Source organism: Micropterus salmoides, unplaced genomic scaffold (genome assembly GCF_014851395.1).
Source record: "Micropterus salmoides isolate LMB-PRFRI ecotype aquatic unplaced genomic scaffold, ASM1485139v1 Ms_hic_scaffold_8, whole genome shotgun sequence".
NCBI lineage: Eukaryota > Metazoa > Chordata > Actinopteri > Centrarchiformes > Centrarchidae > Micropterus > Micropterus salmoides.
Genome location: NW_024044570.1, coordinates 12,818,360 through 12,843,671, shown reverse-complemented (window position 1 = coordinate 12,843,671; position 25,312 = coordinate 12,818,360). Strand labels below are relative to the sequence as shown.

The 25,312-nt window shown below is 39.5% G+C and overlaps 2 protein-coding genes across 2 annotated transcripts in view; one reads left to right on the top strand and one right to left on the bottom strand.

Annotated features, from left to right (window-relative positions):
- nell2a (neural EGFL like 2a) overlaps positions 1-10,497 on the bottom strand; it is a 92,685-nt gene extending 82,188 nt beyond the window's left edge. Inside the window, exons 1-3 of the mRNA XM_038706414.1 lie at positions 10,125-10,497; positions 9,711-9,839; positions 391-541 (exon numbers count right to left, since the gene is read on the bottom strand). Coding sequence (XP_038562342.1) covers positions 391-541; positions 9,711-9,839; positions 10,125-10,176 — 332 coding nt within the window. The 5' untranslated portion in view covers positions 10,177-10,497. The remainder of the gene's footprint in view (positions 1-390; positions 542-9,710; positions 9,840-10,124) is intronic.
- Positions 10,498-19,963: 9,466 nt separating this feature from the next.
- dbx2 (developing brain homeobox 2) lies at positions 19,964-25,133 on the top strand. Its single transcript, XM_038706518.1, has 4 exons — positions 19,964-20,584; positions 21,453-21,536; positions 23,182-23,366; positions 24,505-25,133. The coding sequence occupies exons 1-4, from the start codon at positions 20,314-20,316 to the stop codon at positions 24,694-24,696; spliced, it is 732 nt and encodes a 243-aa protein (XP_038562446.1). The 5' UTR covers positions 19,964-20,313; the 3' UTR covers positions 24,697-25,133.
- Positions 25,134-25,312: the final 179 nt, after the last annotated feature.

Sequence of the window (25,312 nt, the reverse complement as noted above, 5' to 3'; positions counted from 1 at the left end):
TTTTCAGTCCACGATTACAGACTCAATGTTTGGATCGTTGATGGACTGTGAATAATACATTGGCATACAGGATGATTTGCTTTGTTTACTCGACAGGTGTGTAAAACATCTAAATGCTCATCAGACACAAATATTGAGGTTTCAATCTGCTTCTTACAGACTGCTGATATGACAAAACAGAGAATGGTACAACATATAGAAAACAACTTTAATTAAGGTTTATCTGTGGGGCTTTATGAACAGATTTACTGTCCTCCATGTGATATTGTGGGTTCTAGTTTTGTCTCACGCTGCTAAAATATACATCTCAAAATAATATAATATTTGGAATCAATGGCATGTGCTCCACTTTTTCCACATGTTAGAATGTGAAATGTGAACTGATCATACCTGTGATCAGAATGATGAATGGAGAGGATGACCCCAGAGTTGAGGTGATCTTGTTTGAGGGTCACCAGCACCGTAAACTCATTCTTGCCTCTCAGCTTCTGGACCATTTTCTCTGAGACCTCAACAGTGGCCATCACTTCCCTGGAGGACCCTAGAATGAAGACAGAAATACCAGATATTATTCAAATAGCTAAATGGTAAATGGCTGCTCAATCACTCACTCACACACTGAGCACTCAGCGATCATACCAGTGTCTTGTCCAATGACACCTCGACGCCTTGACAGGAGGAGCTGTGACCACCCTGTGACTAGGGCTGGGCGATATGGCCAAAAATGTCAAGATGAAAAATGTCATATCACTTGATCGATAATTATCACGATAAATGTCAAATCATTCTTTCTTTCAAGTTTAAAGGCGAAATTTTGTTCCGATTTTGTTATTTTTTATGGTCAGAACATGGCAAACACTTGCCAAACAGTGGATCACTTAACAATTCTGAGGTAGAACATTGTTTAGGAAGTTTTTGTCATGTTTTAACCATAAAGAGTAGTTTAAAAGCACAAATAACCATCTGGTTTTACTCAGGAGCAAAAATCAGCCTTTAAACTCGATATCGAGTGACATAAAACTTTTTATCGTGATAACATTTTTGTCCATATTGCCCAACCCCTACAATCCCAATCCCTTTTAAAATATAATCTTTCTTAACCTCAATTATTTCCCTGCTCTCAGTAATTGGTCTTTCTTATTTAACCCACACATTTCAACACTGATGAGACAATATCAGCTGTGATAATGTTAATGACAATTATTATGAGTAAGAAGGTAAGTAGTGTAACTAAGTGATGTTAAATTATTCTGTAGTGTATGAAATATGTCTGAAAATGTTGTAGTGAAGTGAAATGCTGACATTTTAGAGATACAACTTATTAAACAGGAACATTTGCTGTACAGAACAAGTGAACATTCGGTTGGGATTTCACAGGCAATATGCAGTTTGATGCAATCACATAAACTCTTGACATATTTGAATTCATAAATGGAAAATCCACACTAAACACACTTAAGGGTATAAAAATGTGATGAAAAGGTTTCATAATGTTTCATATTTCCTTTAAAAATGTTTATGGCTCTAGAAAGTCAATTTTCCAATAAAGCTGCTAACATCCTTTTTAATGAAGTTTTGCAAGTTGATCATTTCAGACCTGTTTTGATAAGAAGGCTGACGTAACCTCAAGACTTCTTAAAATAATGATGCAGATGTTGTCAAATTAAGGCATTAGGAAACTAGCCAGCCACTTTGAAGCTTAAGTGATTTCAAGATTAAGTCAGGTCATTCACCTCAAATAAAACTTGATGTCATGCACTTCTTAAAATCATTAGATAACAACTTAACCAAACAAACATCCATTAGCTTGCATCAGCTATCCCAAAAATTGGATCGATGGAGCAAACACTTCATCCTTGGCTTGGTGTAGGACTGTAGATATGAAGCCAAGGATTTGGGGAGAAGAAGTGAAAGGCTAATGGTGCTGGCGTGGATGGGAGAGCATTTTCTGTGTAGTTAGCTCATAAGCTCCTCTTCCCACCAGTGTGCCCCCTCCCTCCTCTCCATCTCTACACAGACGCCTATGCTACTTTAATGGAAGCATCAATAAATGATGACGTTTCTCAGAAGCAATCACATCAAAGAGTTTACTTCCAGCTATGGGATGCATGCAAGATGCCCTGGCACACTTAAGCGCTCCAGGAAGCTAGCGTGGCAGCTTTTCCTCAGTGTATTAACATTACTTCCAGCTGGTGGGAGTAGCCAATTAACACAATGCAATGTGAAACAGCAAGCAATGCCATGAAGAAGACTGGCATACGCAGTGTACTCATAAGTTATATATAATACGATGACAGCATGGTGAAAAGAGGAGCATGTTTTCATACTTCTCTTCTTATACTTTCAGTGTGGACTTAGAAGGCTAGCATTAGCTCTTTCATCGTGTAGGCTTTCAAGCCCATCTGGGACATATTTTGAGTCATTTCTGTCTAAACGAGAATGCTCACTGGATTTGTCGCTGACCAGAGGAAACACACAGGGCACAGTTTCATGCATTTTGCATCGCCAAAGTATCATTCAAATGTCATTGGCTGAGGTAGGACAGATGGTCCAATGACTGCAACAGGAGTTCTGCCGAGCAATAATCTGCTGCCATCAGCAGATCCCACTTAATAACCAAATCCAAATGACCACTGTTGACAACAACCTCAGATATTACTGGAAATTATTTTTCCTTTGAGAAGTGTTGATATAAATTACTAAATTGTATTTAAGCTACAATTTGGTGTCTTTTCTTTAAATAATTCTGTTTTTTTATGCTCTGTGCAGCTCAACCCAAACAGGATTTGCAATGTCTATAACAATATGTGCTTGTCAGTCTATTACCATGCCATGTGTTGAACAGAGACTACACTGACATCTTAATCATGAGCAAAATGAGTGCAGTAGGAGCAGGTGTCAGGGCGGGTCCATACTGAGAGAATGTTGATGAGGCAGGGGGGATGGTAAGGGCCGAGGAACATCTACTACTGGGCTGCTCCACAGTTTGGTAGCCATGAGCTTTTGATCTATGAGCGGACGACTGTCATCACCAGTCTTTATACTTTGCGAGGAATGGGTTTGCTTCAAATCGGACTTCGGAGGATTGTAGGGTGGAGGATTCTTCTCATTTATATGGAGTGATGAGACTGTGTAGAGTTGCCTGTGTGAAAAGCACGATGCGCTCAACAATCTCAAGAGGCACTCAGACAAAGATTAAGACAGCTATAGCAGTACCATCTCTGCATTCCTAAAAACATACATGAAAGAGCAGTAGATGAGTTTGGTGCTGTGAAGAAAGGGCCAGCTTTCCCTTCTGCCAAATCAATGTGGCCCTGCTGAGGGGGCCTTTGGTCGATTATCTATTGGCAGACGCCTAGATGGGGCAGCCACCTGCTCCTAACGACCAGTCTGATGTGAGATACTGACACAAAATAGCTTGAAAATGATGATCTAGCACATAAAATTCCAATCAGCTCATTTTTCAGCACAATAACACAGCTCTTGTCATCTGTCCTAGTTGTTCACAGGCTATGAGGACTGGCTGATTGTGAGAAAACTGTTTTTGAAACATAGAGAGTTTTACCAGCTGACTAGAGATCTCCAAAAGCCTCAGGCTCAATAGCATCCCTCGGAAGCGCAGCTTTGGGCTACAGCCTAATCTTATCTTCTGGGTACTGTACATTGTGCTTTAATGGTTACACTAAGGCCACAATTTCCATCCCTCAGCTTCAATTCTAATCTTAAATTGTCTAAGGTGGTCTTATTTTGTCAGACCCCTAGTACCCACACAGCTGTAATCCCCCCACACTCCCATCACTGCATTCTCAAGGAAGTACATTGGCAGTGCTGCACCAATCACTTGCTCACACATTTAGCATTTAGAATAAGTGCCCTGCAGCACAGCTTGAGAGCCCAGATACACCCGGCTTTGCCACAATCCTTTTCTCACACACTGTTTTTCTTTCTACCTGTATTTACAGAATGGATGTTTTGTACTGGAAAGAGGTAGAGTTTTCCTTTTCTTTCTAGCAAAAACAACATAGTCTGAAGGACAGGCAGAAGTGTGTGTTTTTATGTTCATTATAAGTTTGGCATCTAATTTAATTATTTCCCAGAAGAAACTGTGACTAAAACAGTATTAGTGATTTTAGATAAGAAAATCATACACACTTTGCATGTGAATAATGAGGACTTTCATTTTTTGGTCTCTAGCGGATTGCCAGAAAAAGGTAACACCTCCTACATCTCTTCAACAACTCAACATTTTGCAAGTAAGCCATCTATTGACCAGTTAAGAGTGAGTGAGCTATGAGATGCACTAAACAGACAGAGCCAAGAGGGGCCAGAATAAACACAGTGATCCAATCAGCAGAGGAAGGTACACAGTACAATGACAAGCCAAGTAAAAATATACAATTTTCCAATTGCATAATGTTTTCTATTTGAAAAATGATGGTGCATTTTTCAAACAACACATTTTATCTGCCGGCCTGAGCACAGAGAAGGATATGTGTGGGAGGGTTAGGCAAGAGAATATCTCTCCAGAGGGATTAGAGTAATGATAAACTCTTCACCGGCAGCAAACTCCAAACCCGTCATTACAGTCAACACACATGCTTATGCGTCTGTGAACACATGTTCATACACAAACAGGTGTAGACTGCAACACGGACAGACACACGCCATCACTATAATGCAGACATTTTGGCTAGCCTACAGCTCCAAACGAACGTTGGAACATCGAGTCAATACAAAAAGAGAGATGGCCACAAAGATATGCAGAAACATACATACACACACACACACACCCCCAAAAGCTAGTCGTTACAGCTCCTGAATATTCCACCGCGCTCAGTCAATCTGCATTCGGCAAACCTGCCTCCCCCTACCGTGTCTCCACTCTCCTGGAACAAATACTAAACTGAGCCAAGGGCACCTCCAGGATTGCTTTGGCCAGCAATTTTTCCCCAATTCTCAGATCACCTCCCCAGTGACCGCCTGTCTGACATTCACACATACACAGAGCTAATGACAGCCTTCCAGCCACCCAACTGTATAACTGCCGTGGGGGGGATAGAAATATCTCTCACTCCATGGTTATCCCGTGTGGAACGCTGGATCAGGCTCACCTCAGCAAGCAAAAGAGACTTTGACCACAGGGAGTTGGGGATAATGTCAGTCAACAGTTTGAAAAGGTCTGGAAAGGTTAGGTAACTTTTCTGGCAACACAATACAATATACAAAAACTACAGCATACATAAAAGGAATATTATTATATCAAGTGTAGATATAAAATCTGGACTGTATTATCTAGTGCTGACTAAGAAAGGCTATCTGACTTAATTCAGGTAAATTTTGCCTGCTTTAAATTGACTGGGCATTTTGCTTGGCTTATTTTTTCCCTGGATAAAATGGATGTCTGTTGAAGAACCACCACAAGATCACACAGAAAAACTTCTGACCATTGTGTTTCGCAATGAGTGCAATTTCAACATGTTCCCAATACAAATCGACAAGAATTAGTGGGTATCTTGAAAGAAAATAGAATAAAGCAGATTGCTGGACTATGTTGGCAAGAAAAATTCCATTTGATTCTAGAATTTTTTTTTAAAACAATAAGCAGCAAACTGGCCACAAACAGCTCCCCTCTGTATGTAAGAAATGAGGAGCAAAACCCACTCCAGTGCAAAGCTACTACAGATCAGCTTAAACAAATGCAGTCTGAGTTAGACAAATCATTTGGGTATTTACCAAAGTTACAGTCACTTTACAATTCTCACTTTGTGTTACTATCCCTCTGCTGTGGCTCAGCAAGGGAACACTGTCTGTGGCAGCATAAAGAGGGAATTTTGTACTAAAAAGCCTATAACTATGGATAAAAATCCACCTGATTTGTCTGAGTCAGACTGCAGAATCCTTGTCTTAGCCTTAGCTAAACTTTGGAGTAAGTTTTTATTTTTTTTTTAACAGAGAGCAAGGATTGTGGCTTTTGTTCCCATCTATTACATTCTAAGTCACTGTAGGAATGAATCTCTTTGCAGCCAGACAGGGGGAACAACTTACACTTTTAGCAACCAATAACCTCTTTAATGTACATATGACCATGTCAGTATTGTTTTCAGGTAAACTTTATAAAAATACAAACCTCTCCGTTAAGCTCTTCATCATCAGGGTGAAAAGGGCAGAGGACTTCATTTCCTATTTCAAGGTTTTTAGGTCTTTCTTTGGAGTCCTGTCCTGAGATATTAACTCAGCTAAACTGATGTAACAACAGCCTCGAGTACCTTTATATTGAACTTCAAGAGTATCATTGCTCATATCAAACTGAAAACGCTTAAAACGCCACCAATTCTACAAGTCAAAGTCACTTTACTCGTCACTGAGTGATGTCACCAGCATTACCTTAGCTTGGGTTTGGGGAATCCAAATTTGAACTCTTTTTAATAGCCTAGTTTAAGACTAGACTATTGTATTTAAATTTTCCCCCATTGGTGGAACTTTCATTTACTCTAGGTATGTATTTGCATGAAATAAGCACATTTCTCTACATTATATTGTACTTTGCTTCTTTCTATAAGGGGAGTTTTTTGCTGTGTGCATTGCACAACCGCACAAATTGCAACAATACACTTAACATGGGAAACTAATTTATGGGTAGTGGTGGGTCTTTTCCAAATCACCTTACAGCATACAGAGATCATAGAGGTTTAGCATGAATGTTACACTAACCTTTTGTCAGTGTTAATTACCTTATTGATTCCTGTAGGTTAATTCTCATTTTCTTGTCTTTCCTTTAAGTGTAGGGTTAGCTAGGAAACACCCTCAGGAAGCACCCTCTGAACCAGATCAATACAATTCAGCAGAGAAATCTATCTATCTATCTATCCATCCATCCATCTATCTATACTAGCAGCACCAGTGTACTAGCAGCTGGTAAGTGTAGCCACTTCAGTGGAAACACTATTTTCATTCCTTCACACACTTATATCTGTTATGCACACATTCATGCAGGAAAACAAACTCACATTCACACATAGACCCTCTGTCTTCTTCCCTCCTTTTCACACACACACACACACACACACACACAGTGTTGCTGTATTATAAATGAGTCTCTTCCATCCCGTTACTCTTCAGTGTCGCTGCAGTCAGGGACATAATCACCACAACATACACAGAAACACCAGTGCTCAAACAGTCTGAGCAACAACATGCTTTTGAGACAGACAGGATTCACATACACACACACACACACACAGAGATACTATTACAGGGGAGTCTTGTGCTGCAGCTGAAAGGATGCTTCTAGCAATTGTGTTGTTTGCACTTGGAATGAGTTTTGTCCATGCGCTTGTAGAGGGAGAGAGTGGGTGTATGTGTGTTGGGGGAAGGGAGTGCATCTGGGTGTGGCCCCTGTGCTTGTTTATATAGAGATAGATAGACATCTAAAAACTGTGGGGGAAGTGCTAATGATGTGAGGATTCTGTGGCGTTCTGTCGAGTATCACCTGGCATCAGGACATGAGAGGAGAGTAGCCCGGGGTCTTTTCTCCCTTTCTATTATGCCCGTCCCGGAGGTCCACCTCTCCTAATGCCATGCAATGTAGCGCTGACAGCAACCTTCAAACACATCAGCAGGGATGCACTAAACAGCAATCCCCCACTGTTCACTGCTCTCCTCTTTCTCCAGACACACACACACAAAAAAAACATACTTCGGCATATCGAGTTACAAAGATATAGCAAACAGGTATGTGAACATCACATCTCATCCACACACATGCACATACACACATTTCTATACTGTGAATTACCCTGCTGCTTCTCTTTCAGCTCTCAGCAGCTACCCCTCCTCTTGCCTCCACCCAGCACCCAGAGATAACAGCCTTCCCTTCGGGCAGGCAGGCAGTGGAGGGGACAGCTATGGATATGTTCTGCCTGCTATCTAATGAGCGTCGGAATGCCACCGTGGGCCTGTCTGCTGGTCCCAGCCAGCCAAGCATCCATACATGTGGAATCAGCACAGTCTATCAAACAGCTGGCAGACAGCTCTGCTCCCTGTTTCTCTCTCGCCTTCTTTCTTCCTCATTCTCTTTCTATCTCAGGTTCTTTCTCTCTATCTCCCTCACTCTGCATACTTACTGTATGTGCCTCTCCCTGTCTATTTCTGATCACAAGCAAGCAGAGGCCCTGGTCTGCTTTGCTGGTACGCCTCTCCCTGCCCCCCACCCCCCAACAATATCATTGCCTTAACATAGACATCCCAAATGAAGGATGGAGGCAAGTTTTGCCATAAATAACACACCGCCACCTCCTCTGCCTGCGTAGCTGAATGTACTTAGCAAAGGTAATGCAGAGAAATAAGAGCGCATAATGACGGAGAAGTGCCAGTCGTGGAACAGTCGTGTTTTTCATTTCATGACAAAAGCTGTGGGAGCTTCTCTCCATAACTGTCTTTGTTTCTCTCATTCTCTCTCTTTCTCCAACTCTTCCTTGTAGTCTCTCTCCCTCCATTTCGCTACCTGCCTGGATCGAGAGCACTTCTGAGTGTTGTCTACACAGAGGACATCAAATGGACTGCCTTCACAGAGACGCTGGAGTTGCTGCTCCATGCACAAGTGCTGCTGTCTCAGCGGCTGTGCAGCGAGATTAGAAGATATCAGCGAGGAGGTGGGAAGAAGAAAACTGTCGACAAATGATTGTGGTGTTCCTCTGTCCCAAAACAACATTGTCACTTTGGTACATTATGTGATCCGTGTTGAGATCCTCCTCGTGAGGATTTGAATGTTGCCACGTCTTTGGTTTTGCCACTGATCAGGAAGCCAAAAGCAATTTCCTCTGTTGCTACTTTTGGCTGTGTTATGATAGACATCTCCATCCCTGTGATGGGGCTATTAACAGTCTTATTTGGATTGTAATGAGTGTCTGACATCAAACGACAAATATGTAACTGTCAAAACGTGCACTGCATTTAAAACTCAAGCATGACCGCAGCTTTGACACGTCCATTTTGCACAGTGCCGTTTACTAAATACCATAGATAACATATTTATCCTATACGCTGCCTTACAACTTACATCATGGACATCTGCATCACTCTTCTACCCATTCATATTTCGCTTATAGTGCTTACACAGTCCAGAAGATCCCCAATGGGTAAATTCTAGCGAGGGGGCCCATTCACGCACATTGTACATCTCCGTTAAGACAGGGTTTTGGTCCCTGCCTAATCTGATTATGCTCCATTTTTCTATGATTCTTTTCTTGATCCACCCATCGCTCCCCCTCTGCTCGGCCTGCTCACCCCACTTCTTCATGGGGACCTAACATTGCCTATTGTTCAGGCAGGTGGCAGTCTGAGGGGCCCCAAGCTAAGTCCCATTATAGAGGAAAACTGCAAATCCACAGGATGCTGCTGCTCACAGTCTCTTACAGAGTTGTGCTATGGGCAGTACAAATTAAATACATGCATATGGTATTATCAGGTGATCTGACATTTTCACAAAAAGATCTACATCAGGCATCTCACAAGAGGACCTGATCGTGGACTGCTGGACTGCATCCTCTTAGTCTTACAAGTTATTTAGACAAAATATTAAAAGGACAGCTATTTTTATGATGACAGTCACTTTTTTATTAAAAGCAGTTTGGTCAGCATGCAGATCGCCTCATCAGGACACGTTTTCTTCCATCTTTGAACAAAAATACAAGGAGTGTGTGTTACTGTACCTTGGAAGTGGAAAGCTCTAGACTCGCTGTGGAAGCCCTGGACCTGAGTAACTCCATCAAAGCCTTCCCCGAGCGTTAGTTCATCAAACACGCTGATGCGCAGGGCAGGGTCAATCCCAAAACCTACAACTAATTTGCAAACACAAAAACAAGATCGTCATTGTTATTAGCGGGCAAGGACACCTGCGACGCTATAAACAATGTCCTGCTGGTGTCAGGGGAAGAGATGGCAGGTTACTGTAGGCTAACTGTGTACAAGCTGCGGGATCAAGCAGGTCTGATTATTTCTGGGACGCCTAGGTGGCAAATTATCCAAAACAACACGATATTTAATTATATATCTTATCTTATACATGTTGTCTACATGTTGCAAGAGCTGGTTACTGTACAATCAGTGACAGCGCTGTGTCCTACCTGAGGAGGCGCAAAATATGCCGAGAACCAGATATAGCTGTAATAATCCCATGGTTAATGTATAAAAAGAAAACTAGTCCATGTTTTGTCCACTTCCGAGAGACAGTATTTGTTCAATCACATGCGAACGATGTATCGCAACGAAGGCTATTAACAATCCCAAATGCTGAGCGGAGGCATCATCACAACTTTGGATGCCTAATGATGCAAAAAAGAGCAAATCCCGATATAAGAAAAAAAATGTACACAAATTATTCCAGGCAACGCAAGGTCTGCTCCATCAGCACCATCCGCGGCACAGGTGGATAACAAGAGGACGTAAAAAGCGAGCTGCCGCTGCCTCACCGGCTGAACAGACGCTCCCACGGCAGCGTGAGTGAGATGAGCTGCAGCCGCTGAAGGAGGAGAGGAGAGAGAGCAGGGGAAAGGAGGAAAACCTGTCGACGAGCGAGAGAGAAAGGGGCCTAGGAGCCCCCTTGTGGCTTGACATGAGAAAAAGCCCTTGATAGGCTACTCGTATTGATTGCAACCACGCCTCCTACCAAGAAATTAAAATGTCTACAGTTGCTACACCTGATCCTTAAATGTGATTTATCAAGTGTTTAGTTTATTAATTGCAGTTAAATGCTAAGCCAGTGAGACAGTGCACAGCAAGTCAGCTGGACATGTCAAAGGGTGCCATTGGTCTGCAGGTAAGCATGTAATCCAGGATATTAAGAATTAGGTTTCCAAAAATAAGTTAATGACAGAAATGTTTACTTGAGTTTAAATTAAGTAGTTCTTTCAATGAAATTCCTCTGGAAATGAACAAATTCTATTAAACTGAGGACAACTAATTTAATTAATTAATTAATTTAACCATGATTAGCACCAAATTACATAGTTCTTTCCAGGAAAATTTCAAGATATTATGTCACTGGGAAAGAAATGGCCTCAAAAAACAAGGGTTTTTTGCATTGTATTATATCTAAATAAATTGAAAACTTTGTTTAAAGTTTGTACTTTGTCTCTAAAACATATTCATGACTACATTTAATAAAGAACTAAATTGGGGGGTGCAATCAGACCTATTATAGACAAGGTACATGTTATGACTTCACAACAGGAATGCCACAGGTGTAATTAATTACATTATTTGTGGCTGCATTCCCTTTCAAGGCCTACTGGCTCACTAGATTGACTAACTGGGGTAGTAAGCATTAATTATATTAGTTACACCTGTGCTTGACCTGCTGTGACTCTTCCAAACTTCCACCTTGAAAAAAAGGTCTTCTGCAGTTTAACATTCAAAAACTGCTTCTTTAGGACTGTGTGGTTGATTTACAGTCGTGTCCCTGTGGCAACATAATCAAACAACCCCACAACTGTCATAAGATTGTGATTTTTAATCTCAAGTAAATCTCAAAATAACTAAAATTGTCCTAACTTTGTCAGAAAAAGTGTGCATTCATTTAAGACTGCATCGCATGTCAGAGGCTTTAAAATAAAACCTTTTAAAATTGATAGGCTAATGATGTATCTACACTGACCAAAATTATAAATGCAACACTTTTGTTTTTGCCCCCATTCATCATGAGCTGAACTCAAAGATCTATGACTTTCTCTATGCACACAAAAGGCCTATTTATCAGCTCATCATCTCATGATGAATGGGGGCAAAAACGAAAGTGTTGCGTTTATAATTTTGTTCAGTGTAGATACATCAGCCCTTTAAGTTTCCCCACAGTTTTTCCCTGTTCTACCACCCACACAAGTTATTAAATGAAGATTAGTTGTTTCCAAATATTTAAACCCTGTAACTGCAAGATGTAACTGGTGCAATGCTAACTAAGTGACAAAACTAACGTTAGCTTGCTAATATATAACCTGCTTCAATTAAAGAAAATATGGGCTTTATAGAGAGAAGAAAAGTACTTCAGCAGGAAGGGCATTAGGGTCTGCAATGAATACACTTAAACATTGTCCTGGACATTTTCAAAACTTTTATTTACAATTTTATTTTATGCTGATTTCTATATATATATATTTTTTTTTTTTCAGGAGTAATTTGCAGTGTAATGTAAACATAGTCAAACAATAACTAGTAAAGATTGATAAGGAACAATGAAAGGAGGGGATTTGGAATAAGCAAAGCTCAGAAACTCTTCAAATCAAAGAAGATTATTACACAGATCCATCCATCCATCCATCTTCATCCGCTTATCCAGGGTCGGTTCACAGGGATTATTACACAGATGTAAAATGTAATTTAGAGAGGTCACTTTTGTGCTCAGTTAAGAAACAGTACGTACCACCTGCGATTAATGTAGGCAGATATAAAGGTATTTGTTAAGAGCAGAATATATGTGTTATTGAGATCTTGATTTTGTTCAGTTGTTGAACCCTGCTTTCTTTTTCATTGTCTGAAGGTAATATGTTGAGTTGGCTCTTTATAGAAAATGGACAGAGAACACTTTATCCATCATAATGGGACATTTCTGTCACAGAATGTGAGCGTTTTGAAATGTTCTCTTTTTGAATTTGTGGAACTGTACATTTTGGTTTGTCATGTAGCCATCCTGGTTGTTGTTGCTGTCTAGTGTCTTGTATACCCATATGGGATGGGCACGTACACGGTACTGAAATGAACAAATTAATCAACCAATGTATGCATATAAATAGTCAAACCTACATTTACAAAGTATTGTCAGGAGAAGTTTAATATAGTGCTCTATCAGTTTGTTACAACTGTTCATTGAACTTAAATGATGTTTACACTGAGAGAAATATTGAAACCCAAGACTTTCTTCATAGGTGGACCAATCAATCTTTGTCTTTTAATCATACTGTATTAAAGACCTTTTCACAAAATGTTGCAGGAAACACCTAAACCATAGAGGAGTTTACTGTGTACATAGAGTAACTGCTAGCAAGACTTTATTTCCTAACATTACTCCAACACACTCCTCTCTCCAACTCTGACCCACTCATGAGATTTGTACTTGAGCGAGACTTCAGTTTCTTGTTAAAAACAAAGGTTATTTGGTTTTTAATTAGTCACTCGTAGGTATCCTTTCCATTATGTTGTGAGACACCTGGTATAATTGTCTGAGCCTGTCAGTGGTATAAAGCACCTTTTGCGGACGAAATTGTGACGGCCATAATTGCCCCAAAGGAATACGTCGCAGCCACTGCAGCTGGTTCATGGCTGCCAGCTGAAGATATCTACTGCACAGATTTCAAAACTTTTTGTACCTAGTCATTTCAACACCAAAATATGTGAAAATATATCCCAGGTTAAAAACTACCAAAATTACCCTTTAAATGTCTTTGGAAACATTTGGATTGCCACAAGACTTTAAAATAAAGTTCTGTGGGTTTAACAGTTTGTAATGGCTGTCCCACTAGTTATTAAAGGGTAAAAAGATAAATAAGCTATTAATATTTTGGGAGTTCTCCCCCTCAAACTTTGTGTGCTTGTGATAATGTTGCCAGTATAAGAGTCAGAAGACATGGGCGGTCCAGAAGTACAACAGGCATCTGTACACTACATCGCTTGCAGTTGCTGTGCCAGAATTTCAATGAATTACAGAAAAACTGGCCCTACTGCTCCCACAAGGCATTCATTTGTTGCAATAATTTCATGTTATATTGACCTTGCCTGTCTTGCAAATCTGACTTTCATGAGTCAAATTAAAAACTGTACACTCTAAAGATGAGTTACAAGTGTCTGCTCAATAATGTTTTTAACATTCATTCACATCACTGATGTTTTATGATACATTTTTAATATATGAAAAGAAAAGTAGACTTAAGTGAAGCTGACAACAGAGCGTTTTCACATTCAACAACTGACTGCATTACTATTAAATGTTAAGCATGGGTGATGTCATTACACATCTACCAGTTGTAAATAATTTTGTGGTGAGTTGCATTTTCAGGCATTTGATGCTGTTAATCTGATAAAGGGACTGCAACAATGTAAGAACTGCAACAAGTTTAAACTCCTAGAATAACAAAATGATAAGCATACAAATAACTGCATTTAAAAAATGTTAAAATAAGTGGGGGGAAATAAAAAAAATATAGTATAAGAAATTAAGATTTCAATAAACAATATAAAACAAAATATAGAAAAGCCTATAATTAAGGCTATGATGATATTAGGTGGTCCAGAAGTACTACAGGCATCTGGAATTGCTGTTCTTAGTCTTGAAGACGTCCCAGCACTCATCCAAGAGGCTTCATCAGTTCTACTGACAGGAGTCCCCAGGCATTTAAACCTCTTTGTTGGGTTCACACTGATGTTACATGAGGCGATAGAAGTTGTGAAGGTCACATGGTAATTGTCAGATTGTGAAAGTCTCATGAATTTAAGTGTAAATTGGTGTGAAACTGCCTGGGAATGAATGTCAGAACTGCCCTCCATGGTTATAATAGTATGACATAGATGGCCTTCTTTACTACTCTTTCAAACCATCTGTCTTCTCTGTCCTCATATGAAGAATAGAGGTTGATGAGAAAAATACCAACTGTCTCAAAGCTTTAAGTTTACCAGACCCCCATAAATGCTTAAATTGTCCTATGATCAGAGTTATGACCTCCTGTAAGCATACAGTTTTCATTCTTTCAATTAGTTAATTCATCCAGTAAAGTTGTAGTTTGGCTTTTCTGCAGGTGGTATGAAAATGAATTAAAATGAAGTGCTTGGCTTGGCTGTCTGTGTGACTCAGCCTTGTTAATGCCTTTTTATAGAGCACAGATGCTTTGTGCTTTGAATATCTGTTTATTCTTCTTGCATCTACTTCATCCATGGGACCAATTACCATTTTGAAACATAACCGTTTTATCAGTGGCCATGCCATGCAAGTGATGTTTTTTTATAAAGTGGATAAACAGTTACATTCTCCCTGAATCCTAATAAGTTTCCTGCCAGATGGACATCAATCGGAGCCTTTTCGTAACGGCCTGTTCCGAGGCGATCCCAAGTCCACAACAAACCCCAGTGAATCTCTGGATCACTGGGAAAGTCTTTTGTTGGCTGTGCTGGTCTGTTGAAGTAGGCAGATCGGGACAGTTCCAGATCAAGTGTGGTGCTCAGCTCCTTCCCGAGGATCCCAGATTAACACCAATTTATTTGTCAAATCCCTCTGCCTCCCCTTCAATACAGTTTTGACTAATGCCAAGATCTTGTTTTGTTTAATTATGTTTCATGCAAAACAGATGTGTTTTGACAAATAGGCCCTTATCTGTCACCAATTCAGATGGCTTGTTCATAGGTCCACATTTTGCTGCTAATGGCCAGTTATTCTCAAAAAAAACAAAGGCACGCAATGGCACTTCATACAGTAGCACATCCAGTATGTGAGAAACCTCTATTCATTATTAAAATACTAGATTTCTTCTGGGTGCAGACACAGTAAATGTAATTACTTTGTATTGCCCACAAGTTGTCATTTCCTAAAGTGCCATCAGGAAAATAAGAGTCATTAAGCATGCTCCCAGCCAAGAATGAAAAGTAATAAACGCACACAGTGCCAACACACACCGACTCTCCTGCTCCTCCACGCACACATCAAGTCTCTCAGGACAAGGGCACTGGAACAGTGATAGTCCCATTGTTCATGTCTACAAGATCCAGATAGGTGATCCATTACAAAGCTCACAGGAGTTTATTTACTTCTGCAATAATTGCACCATATAGACATACTAATGACATAAACAAAAGGAAGGAGGCTGCAGTAGCTGTGCCAGGATTTGAAGGAAATGGCAGAAAAACTAGACTTATTTCTCCCACAGGGCTCTAGTGGGATTCATTTGTTGCAATAATTCCATGTTACATTGATCTTGCCTGTCTTTCAAATCTGACATTCATGAGTCATATTAAAATTGCACTCTAATGATGCATTACATGTGTCTGCTCAATAATGTGTTTAATATTCATTCACATCGCTGACGTTTTATGATACATTCCTAATATGTGGAAAGAAAATTATGACTTAAGTGAAGCTGACAACAGAGAGTCTTCACAGTCAACCACTGACTATTGACAATTTCATGTTAACCATGGGTAATGCCATTACATAGCCACCAGTTGTAAATAATTTTGAGTTGAGTTGCATTTTCAGGCATTTGATGCTCCTAACCTGATAAGGGGACTGCAAGTCTGTAAGAGCTACAACAGCACAACAAGGTATACAAGGTTTACAAAAAATATTAAAATAAGTTTGGTAAAACTAAAACAAAATATAGTGTTATAATTTGTAGATTTCCAGAAACAATATAAAACAAAAACTAGAAAAAAATAACATTATGTTTAACTTTTTTTTTTTCATTTCATGCACGCCACTGAAATACAGATGGTTCTCATTCTCCCAGTGCCATCTTGTGTGCATGGCAGTGGATTGCAGTGACAGTGTAGTGTAGCAGTACTGAGGTACAACAGACTGTGTCACTCTTGGACCATTCCTCGGATAAATACTTGATGAACTGACATATGGGCAACACAAAGTTACTGAGGGGGTGAGGGAAATAGACTATAACCTCAGTGCTGACTGAGTAGTATCATCCTGGAATACAGGAATATCACAATTGATGAGTGTGCATACAATAGTGTACCTGCTTCTGAAAAATTATTTGGATGTTATATTCAGATATTTGAGATTGTATGACTCAAGACTGCCCATTTGTATCTACCACAATGTCTTACATGTGGCAAAAGCAACGGGAAAAATAATTGTTTGGTTATCTACATGTGTGCAAATGTAAAGAAAAAGCGGAAACATGATTCACTTAATATTCAAAACCCAGTTTTGGCCTTTTCATTGGGTTTATATCTCTTTGTGTATTAGCTTTGCTTGCTAGCAGTTTCAAAAACGATAGTGGAGCAATAAAGTAGCTTTGTGGAGCTTATGACATGCAGCATATATTGTTTTTTAATTATTTCTCATATACTTTTTCAATCAATTCTTCCAATTTAAATACATTTTTAGCTTCTAAAAAGAAATTGTGGTCAGGCACAACAAATTAGGTTTTTAATTTATTTATTTTTCTGCAATGAGCCTGTCCCTAACAAATACACTAATTTAAATGATATCTAGTTAAATGTCCATGTATGCACTCTCTTTAGACTTTTTCCCATTGCATGTTTTTGCCCAATCTCAATCTTTGGCGTCTGAATTGTTGGTGTTCAACAATTCAGACACCAAAGATTGAGACTCTTCAGAACTCTATTAATTTGCTCCACATTTCCTTTAAAACGCACATCACTGGTGAAAGGAAAATACTATGAACTCTTAGTGTTATCTTTTATTCATTGTATTAACCAGGAAACTGCCATGTGTTCTTTCTCTATTTTAAGTATGATCTCTTAGGACAATTTCCACAACAGTGGCCATAGGCCATATGCTTCTTGTTTTTCCTCAAAGTGTGTCTAGGCTAGACTTACTTCATTGTTTTGCAAAAGCTAGATTTTCTCTATACACACAAAAAGAACAAGCATTTTAACATTTATCTACTCCATACTGTGATTGAAAGGCTCCCTTCTTGTGAAAAAAACACCACCATAGTATGGATGGAAGGCTTAAACAGAGTTAAAAAGATAGTATATTTACATGTAACTGGCTTACTATAGATGTACTCTTAATCGAAACATGGTTATACGTATGTCAATTTTTAATAGACTGTCTATGCAGTCCAGTTGCTCCACACAGCCACTCCCACTCCCCCTGGATGCAATTGTGAATGTGTGCAGTGAGCTGCCTCATTGGGCCATCATGGTGAATGGCCCACAGCCATTCACTCAGCATACAGAAGCTCATTAGAACTCTATAGACACACAATTGTGAGGCTCACATTAGAAACTTCCTCCTCTGGGCACAGACACCGCACACAAAGTGCCAGTTTGCTGCTAAGCTAAGCGCATTGTCTTCCTGATTCATAGAGCTTGGTCCTCCATTCACGATATTAAGTTCGAGTGGTGGAATATCAATTGCATGTGCAATGGGCCGGTATCTTTTTAAAAGCTTTAGTGGGGTTAAAAAAGAGAGAAAGGGGATCTCAGCCGGTCTACAGAGTGCTAAGTTTTCAACAGGGCCATTGTGAAGATTCTGAATGAAGGGACCCCTGTTTTTTCCCTCCATTTCTAAAAAGAGATGGACATCAAATAAATTCACATGAACTTGCTTCAGGGTGTTTCCAAGACCTACTGTTTAAGAATAGCCTAATTATACCTCCCACTCCTGGAGAGCTCTATTGGAGTCTGGCTAATTACGAAGTGGTGAATCTTAATGATGATACGCTCTTAGCAATGCCTTTAAAAGGTCGTGTGAGATTGGTTCTACCGAAAATACCAATGAACAGAGAAATATATGAACAGGAAAACATGGGACTTTAAGGAATCTTGTAAGTTTTGAGGTGCTTAAAACAACTTTTAGAATTGCCACAGATTCTTATTTGTTGCTAAAAAGTGAAGAAAGTGTGACTATGAATAAGCAAAACAAATACGCTCAATGTTATCACATAAAACATACCTTGATCACAGTGAGACTCCTTTCAAAGTCTATACACATAAAGTTAATAACAGCACTGGTGAGCAGTCTGTGGTTCCCTCCTGTTGTCCTGTTGTCATATAAACAAATGACTCTCTACCAAAAGCCTTGGGGGACTATCACAGCCACTGGTCTATGTGGAGCATGTTAACACACTCTCACTACACAAAAGTAGATAGTGCACACAGACTTGCTAACACTCATCATGTGACAGAGCGCAATGCCTTCTCCACCAGTCTCAGGAATAAAACCTCAAATTTGATTACAAGCAACCTTTGGCTCCCTGGCCATCACACAATAGGCTGAGCTGTCTGAGCCAATTTCCATGCTCAGCATGAGGTATCTACACGCGCATACTGGAGCTCCCTGCCACCCCCCCACACCCCCCGACCAGTGTGGATATGCCTGTTTACTGTGCCTAACCTCCGGATCTGTCGCCCCTCTTGTTGGACTTTCTTTTATGATGTTGAGGATCATTAGTTGCAGTGTGAAAGGTTACACAAGCCTCTCATTCGACGTGTTTGAACCAAAACCTCACTACGTGTGTGTGTGTGTGTGTGTGTGTGTGTGTGACCTTTTGTTTTTTTACAGTTGCAACCCTCAAAAATGCAGCATATGGCCCCAATACACAGGAGACTGACACTGACCTAAAACTGAATCCATCCAAGACTTGAACCCCTCTGTAAATATTTTGTCAGATTGGCAAATACTAAATACCAAAATTGAACAGGTTTCCTAACTGTTACTTGTTCAATTTTTATATTCAGTATTTTATTCTTAAAAAGATCTCATCAATGACATGGATTTTTAAATATACCATCATACTGCCATGTTATAGAAAAATTGCTTCCTGTCAAAACTATAGGTCTGAGTATTATGTGAAGTGCAGTTGCATCCACAGAAACATTATAGTTTAAAGTTCAAAGTAAAAGGAAAGTGTTACATATAACTACTGATACATTTATTATTAGGTAATCCCATAAAATTTAAAAGATGCAAGGTTAATATCAAATTGATTAACAAATCAAACTTATATAATAATTCAAGAAATGCATAGCTAATTCAAGTAAGGCAATATAAGGTGACATTATGTGGTGTTTATTTTTCATCCTCTTCTTGCACTTTGCTCATGATTTTGGGCTAACACAAACATGGCCTGTTTTTTAAAATTATTTTGCAATCAAGAAAACCCTCACAGAGGAATGTCTCTGAAATGAGACTGAGAAAAAGCACATTGCAAATGAACTGCTGAGGGGTGTGTATGAGGCACAATGGAAGGCTGGAGAAAAGAGAAAACTATTTACTACTGGAGAAGACTGTTTGGTGCATGTTAAACTTTTGCCAGCAGTTCATTGTCTCTGGTGTCTATCATTTAATAGGCTAGTTGACATAATGAATGAGCCAGACCCACCTTCTGCCACTCCAGAAAGGACCCCAGCCTTATCTGAATTGAGAAGCACATTAGAGCCTCTCAGCCAATCACGACACAGCCCCGTAGCAAAGTGCAGGCCCAGAAGAGGAAGAGCAGAAAACTTTTGTTTTCTTCGGAGTTTAATGAAGTTGGCCTGGTCACTCAAGAAGGGATTAAAGGAGAATTTAGTGTCACTGAGCTGTGACTGCTGAAGAGGGAATTCAAGTGTTCGGGTCACTGTGTGAACAGGATGGTCTCAGTTCAGAGCTGCACCAGGACGAATATGGCTGGCTTTCCTCCTGCTTTTCCAGGCTTCGGGAGCACGGGAAAGAGTTTTCTTATTGAGAATCTGCTGCAGTCCCAGACACCTTCAGCCCGTGGGGTGGCAGGTGGACACCTGAGACTAGCAGCATGTGAACTTACGAGGAGAACCTGGGGCTCTGAGCATGGAGCCTACCAAAGCCAAGCCCACAGTCCACGGCAGGTGAAGGATTTAGGAGGACCACTTCTGCCACACTCAGGTAAATAGATTTGTTTGTTGACTTTTTAAACAAAATTTATAGGTATATTTTATATTTATGTAAAGGATAAATATTGTTTGCTTGTCATTTCAAAAATTCATCCATTTTTAAGGTGGAAATTAGTCATAGGTCTAAAGTTTAACTTAGGTAGATTATTAGTCTTTGTAAGAGATGTCACAGTTAAGCGAGGCACAAGTCAATGATAAACTGCCATTTTTTAAAACTTGTATTATCATTTGATTTTCAAACGTAAATATAGGTCTATATAAGCTTGAAGGGGACGTGTCACTTAAATAAACAATAGGGTATTCAAAATTTAACCAAATTCAATGACATTTACAAAAAAATGTATTTTAAAAAATGTATTTTTTAAAGAAAGAAAATCACTAACAACATAACATTTCATTCCAGATGAAATCCTTTCAGTCTTGATAACAAATTACAATGATAAGATAGATCAGAAGATAAAATAAATCAAACATTTACATTTATTTACTATAAATCTGTGCAAACTCAACAATTCTATGAAATGTCTAATTGTAGCGTGTTCATTTATAGAGCCCAATTATTGATTTTCAAACTAAATCATTAAATAGTTTCCTCTGAGATGGTAGTTTTAAAATAAAACTGAGTTGGAAAAAACATCTAAATATCAAATAAAAATTGTATCTGTATCTGTTTGCATCACCTAAAGGTAAGCACTGTTGGAAAAATGTGCAGATAAAGAGGAAACTGTAAGAATTAGACAAAGTAGGAATCCAAATACCCTCAGAAGTTGGCAGTGATCCAAGTATAGTCTCTTGTGTATTGTAACGTCTCACCTAGTTTTTATATGACCATATCTGACTGTTCTTATCTATCTGTGCAGGTGTACTGAGTAGTGTTTTCCTGAGGAGCCCGCAGTATCTGCTGGCATGCTGCGGTGGGTCCAGCCCCCCTCCTGTCTTTTCCAGTGAGTGTTTTATGCCTCATCAGCAATGCCTCAGCTCCTCTCTAAGCATTAACAGCAGGGTCTCCACTACTCTCCACAGCTAATTACTGATGCAATGCCAAAGAGCTAATTCTCCGCTCAACTCTGCACAGCTCTATTCATAACCATTCACGGCTGTTTAGGACGGGGAAGAGGGGTGGGTTGCAAGGCTTTTAGGAGTCCCTGGGGCCCCCTATTTTGTACTTGCAAATACACACTTGCTAGCGCAAATATGCAGAGCTAATAAACATCTTGTCTTCTGTCATAATAAAATTATAATTACCAGGTGTGGATTCTTACTGCTGAATAAGGCAGATTGTTTCAAAGTGTAGCACTATCTCAGCACATTAATAAGTTTGGATGTGAATCCATCAGCTTCAAATTAAATTTTCAGGCTGCACAAAATTTGAAAACATCTAGGAAACCTGTATTTGCACTGAATTGTAATTGAAATGTTTTAGGTCATGTAATATAATTTAGAGTACTAGTACAATATCGTACTCTATAGTATTAATTAATACTTGCAGCTGTCGTATTTTGGCATTGTCCCACAGCAATTTGAAGTTATTAGTTTCTGCAACCTATGATGTCTGTCAAATGTTGTGGAAAACAGCACAAATCAGAAAGCCCTCATCCCACAGGTCCCTGGAGTCCTCTTAGTAGGCTGACACTTTCCCACAGTGCCCAGCAACACAACAATGCCAAGTCTGGCCGTGACTAATTGGCACTTTCACTCCACCATCCACACGCGACCTCACTGCAATTTTTCACTGCAGCAATGAACTCCACTAAGCACAAAAAACTTGCCCATTTCTCTACAGAAGAGGGCTGGACCAGGAACATCCCCCAGCCATTGTGTGGCTAAAGAGCTTGGTTCACCAACCCCCCTCCTTTCTCCTGTCCTTCAACTCTCATTCCTGCCCATTGGAGACTTCTTGACTAGGACATAAAGCATTCAATGAAAGTGACTTTTATAGACTTATTCGAGCTCATCTTCACATACAAACTGGCTTCATACTTGCAGGTGAAAAGATTTACTATTGGGCCACTGAGCCATCGAGTAATGGCATTTCCATTGAACGGCTCTATTGATGGTGTCTCACAGAGCTCTATAGTTGGCCCACTAGGGCAGACACACACGTTGCCCAGGGATGACCTGGTAATCAGCTATTTAAGTGAAAGCCATTGATTCCCCATAGAGAAGTGAGAAGCATGTCCAAACCTGTTATGTGCTCCCCAGAGGTGGTCTATGTGCAGATTTGTCGTACAGATTAAAAAGGCAACATTGAATGGATTGGATAAATTGTTCCACTTGACTTTTGTTGTGCGTGCACCTGTGAGTGAAGTAGCGTGGGATTGCTCCTCACAGTTCATCAAATCCTTTTTTCCTTAGTTGAAGTGGCTTTATATTCTCTTTAGTCACCCCCAGTTTGTTAAATTGGACAAATAGAAAAAAAGAAATCAAAAGTGAGTGGTAAAGTGAGTGTGACAAAAACAGGCATGATCTAGGGTTGAAAAGGGTGTCCCACAACTCACAGATAGTAAGTATCATGGTAGCTAGGGTCAACATACTGAAACTGATACTGTACATATGTAAATCATATAAATATTCCAATTTATGTTTCAGAGGGGGCAAATATTCGAATGTGGTCTGCTGATATAAGTCCTAAATCACGCAGAGGGATCCTTAGGAGGGCTGTGTTCTCTGAAGAACAACGAAGGGAGCTGGAGAGAACTTTTCGGAGACAGAAATACATCAGCAAGACAGACCGTAACAAACTGGCAGCTGATCTCAGTCTCAAGGAGTCACAGGTAATAGTTTGAATTACCAAATTTTTGCCTGATGAAAGACATTAAGCAGACAAAAAAACCCATCCATGTACATCCTGGGTGTTTATGAGGCACACGGCAGTTAGCCATATTTCATTTTACCGCTGAAATGTGGTGCAAAACCCTTCTCCTTACTCAACTGCAACTCTTGATGAACAAACCCAAATCCGGCTTAGTGACAGTTGAAGACTGCTTCTATAGGCCTAGATACTGTATGAATGTGAAGAGGCAGAAAGTCAGCAAGACCCAGATTAAAGGCTCAGTGTGTAAGTTTCAGTGGAATCTAGTGGTGAGGTTTGCAAATTCCAACAAATGGCTCAATGTGCATTCACTCGCTCCTTGGACGAAATAAGTCCTTTATAATAAATGTATTAATTTTAATTGCAATTGTAAATTCATCTGTAAAAAACCTAATTCAAAGGTAATAAAAACACAACAATTCAGTATGTTACGTTTGTTAGGTACAGTACTGAAAACATAATTATGTATATTAAATTGTATTTCTGTCCATAGATCCTCCTAAATATTACATATTGGACATTTAATATTGGCTTAAACATAACTAAGAGTCTACAACCATGCAAGCGGCTCTGTAAGGCTGTACTAAGGCACAGTGGTGCTTTTAGCTGAATGCTAACATCACCAACAACATCTTAGTATAGCGTGTTATTATTAGCATTAAATAAATTGGCAATAAACAAAAAGTATAGGGATGTTGGGACTGTTTTTCAGATATTTGGTCATAAACCGAAGTATTGGACAAACTGAAATATTAACCTGATGGTGAAGCTAGATGAAAAGTCATGGGATCACCAAGGGTATTAAAAATCATTCTGGGGAGATATGAATGTCTGTACCAAATTTCAGTCCATCCAGTAGTTGTTGGTGGATAGCACTTAAAATCACAAATGTGAACCACATGGTGGAGCTAGACAGCAAAAGTCATGCATCCATCTTTAGGCACCATGAATGTCTTTAAAAAATCATGTTTTTCCCGTCTAACAGTTGTTAGTCAAAAATGTTAGACAGACCAAGTGAACCCTAGATTTATGTCCCTGATATGGCTTAAAAAGGACACAAATTTAACTAAATTTGCTTCTCTGTTCTTCTGCTGCTTTAGGTGAAGATCTGGTTCCAGAACCGCAGAATGAAGTGGAGGAACTGTAAGGAGAAGGAGGTTCATAACACTCGCTCCCCAATGGATGAGCTCATGGCCCAAGGTCTCGCTCAGGAAGAGGAAGAACCATCACAGAATCACACTGATGCAAAAACAGAGAGATCACCGCCACAGAAGAGTGTCAGGGACACATGAGAGGCTGTAATGAGTGGAAAATAAACAAATGACTTTCTCAAATCGCAGAAACCTATAAAAAATGTGTGGATGCAGTGTCTGTGATGACTAACACTGATAGTAACTTTTAAATGCATGTAACTGTTTTGTTGCATGATAATTGTGATTAGATTCAACTGCTCAGTCAATGATCTTTTTGCGTTTCACTGGCTTCAGTAAGAAATTTATTTCGTTATTACACTCATGTCTTTCCAGGAAAGATTCCCATCATTCGATTGTAATTGCAATCAGTTAAAGAAACATATAAATCACTTAATTTAATGCATTTACAAATCAGACCTTTTTTAAATTGTTCATGTTTTGGTCAGCTTTACACGAATACTAAGCTCATAATTCAAAACCCTTTTGAGGTCAATTGTCACTTGGAATATTTTGTACATTTTTTTTCATGATCTTAAAAGCACAGATCAACTGTAAATAAAGCGTTTGACTGAATCCTGATTTCCACATTGCTTATTCAAACTATGTCGGGCTCTCTGGAGCAAAACCATTTACATGTTAATGAACACTCTACTAAACACCAGTTACAATTTCATAAATATGTAGAGCTTGTGTTCCGCATTAACAAGAAGATGAC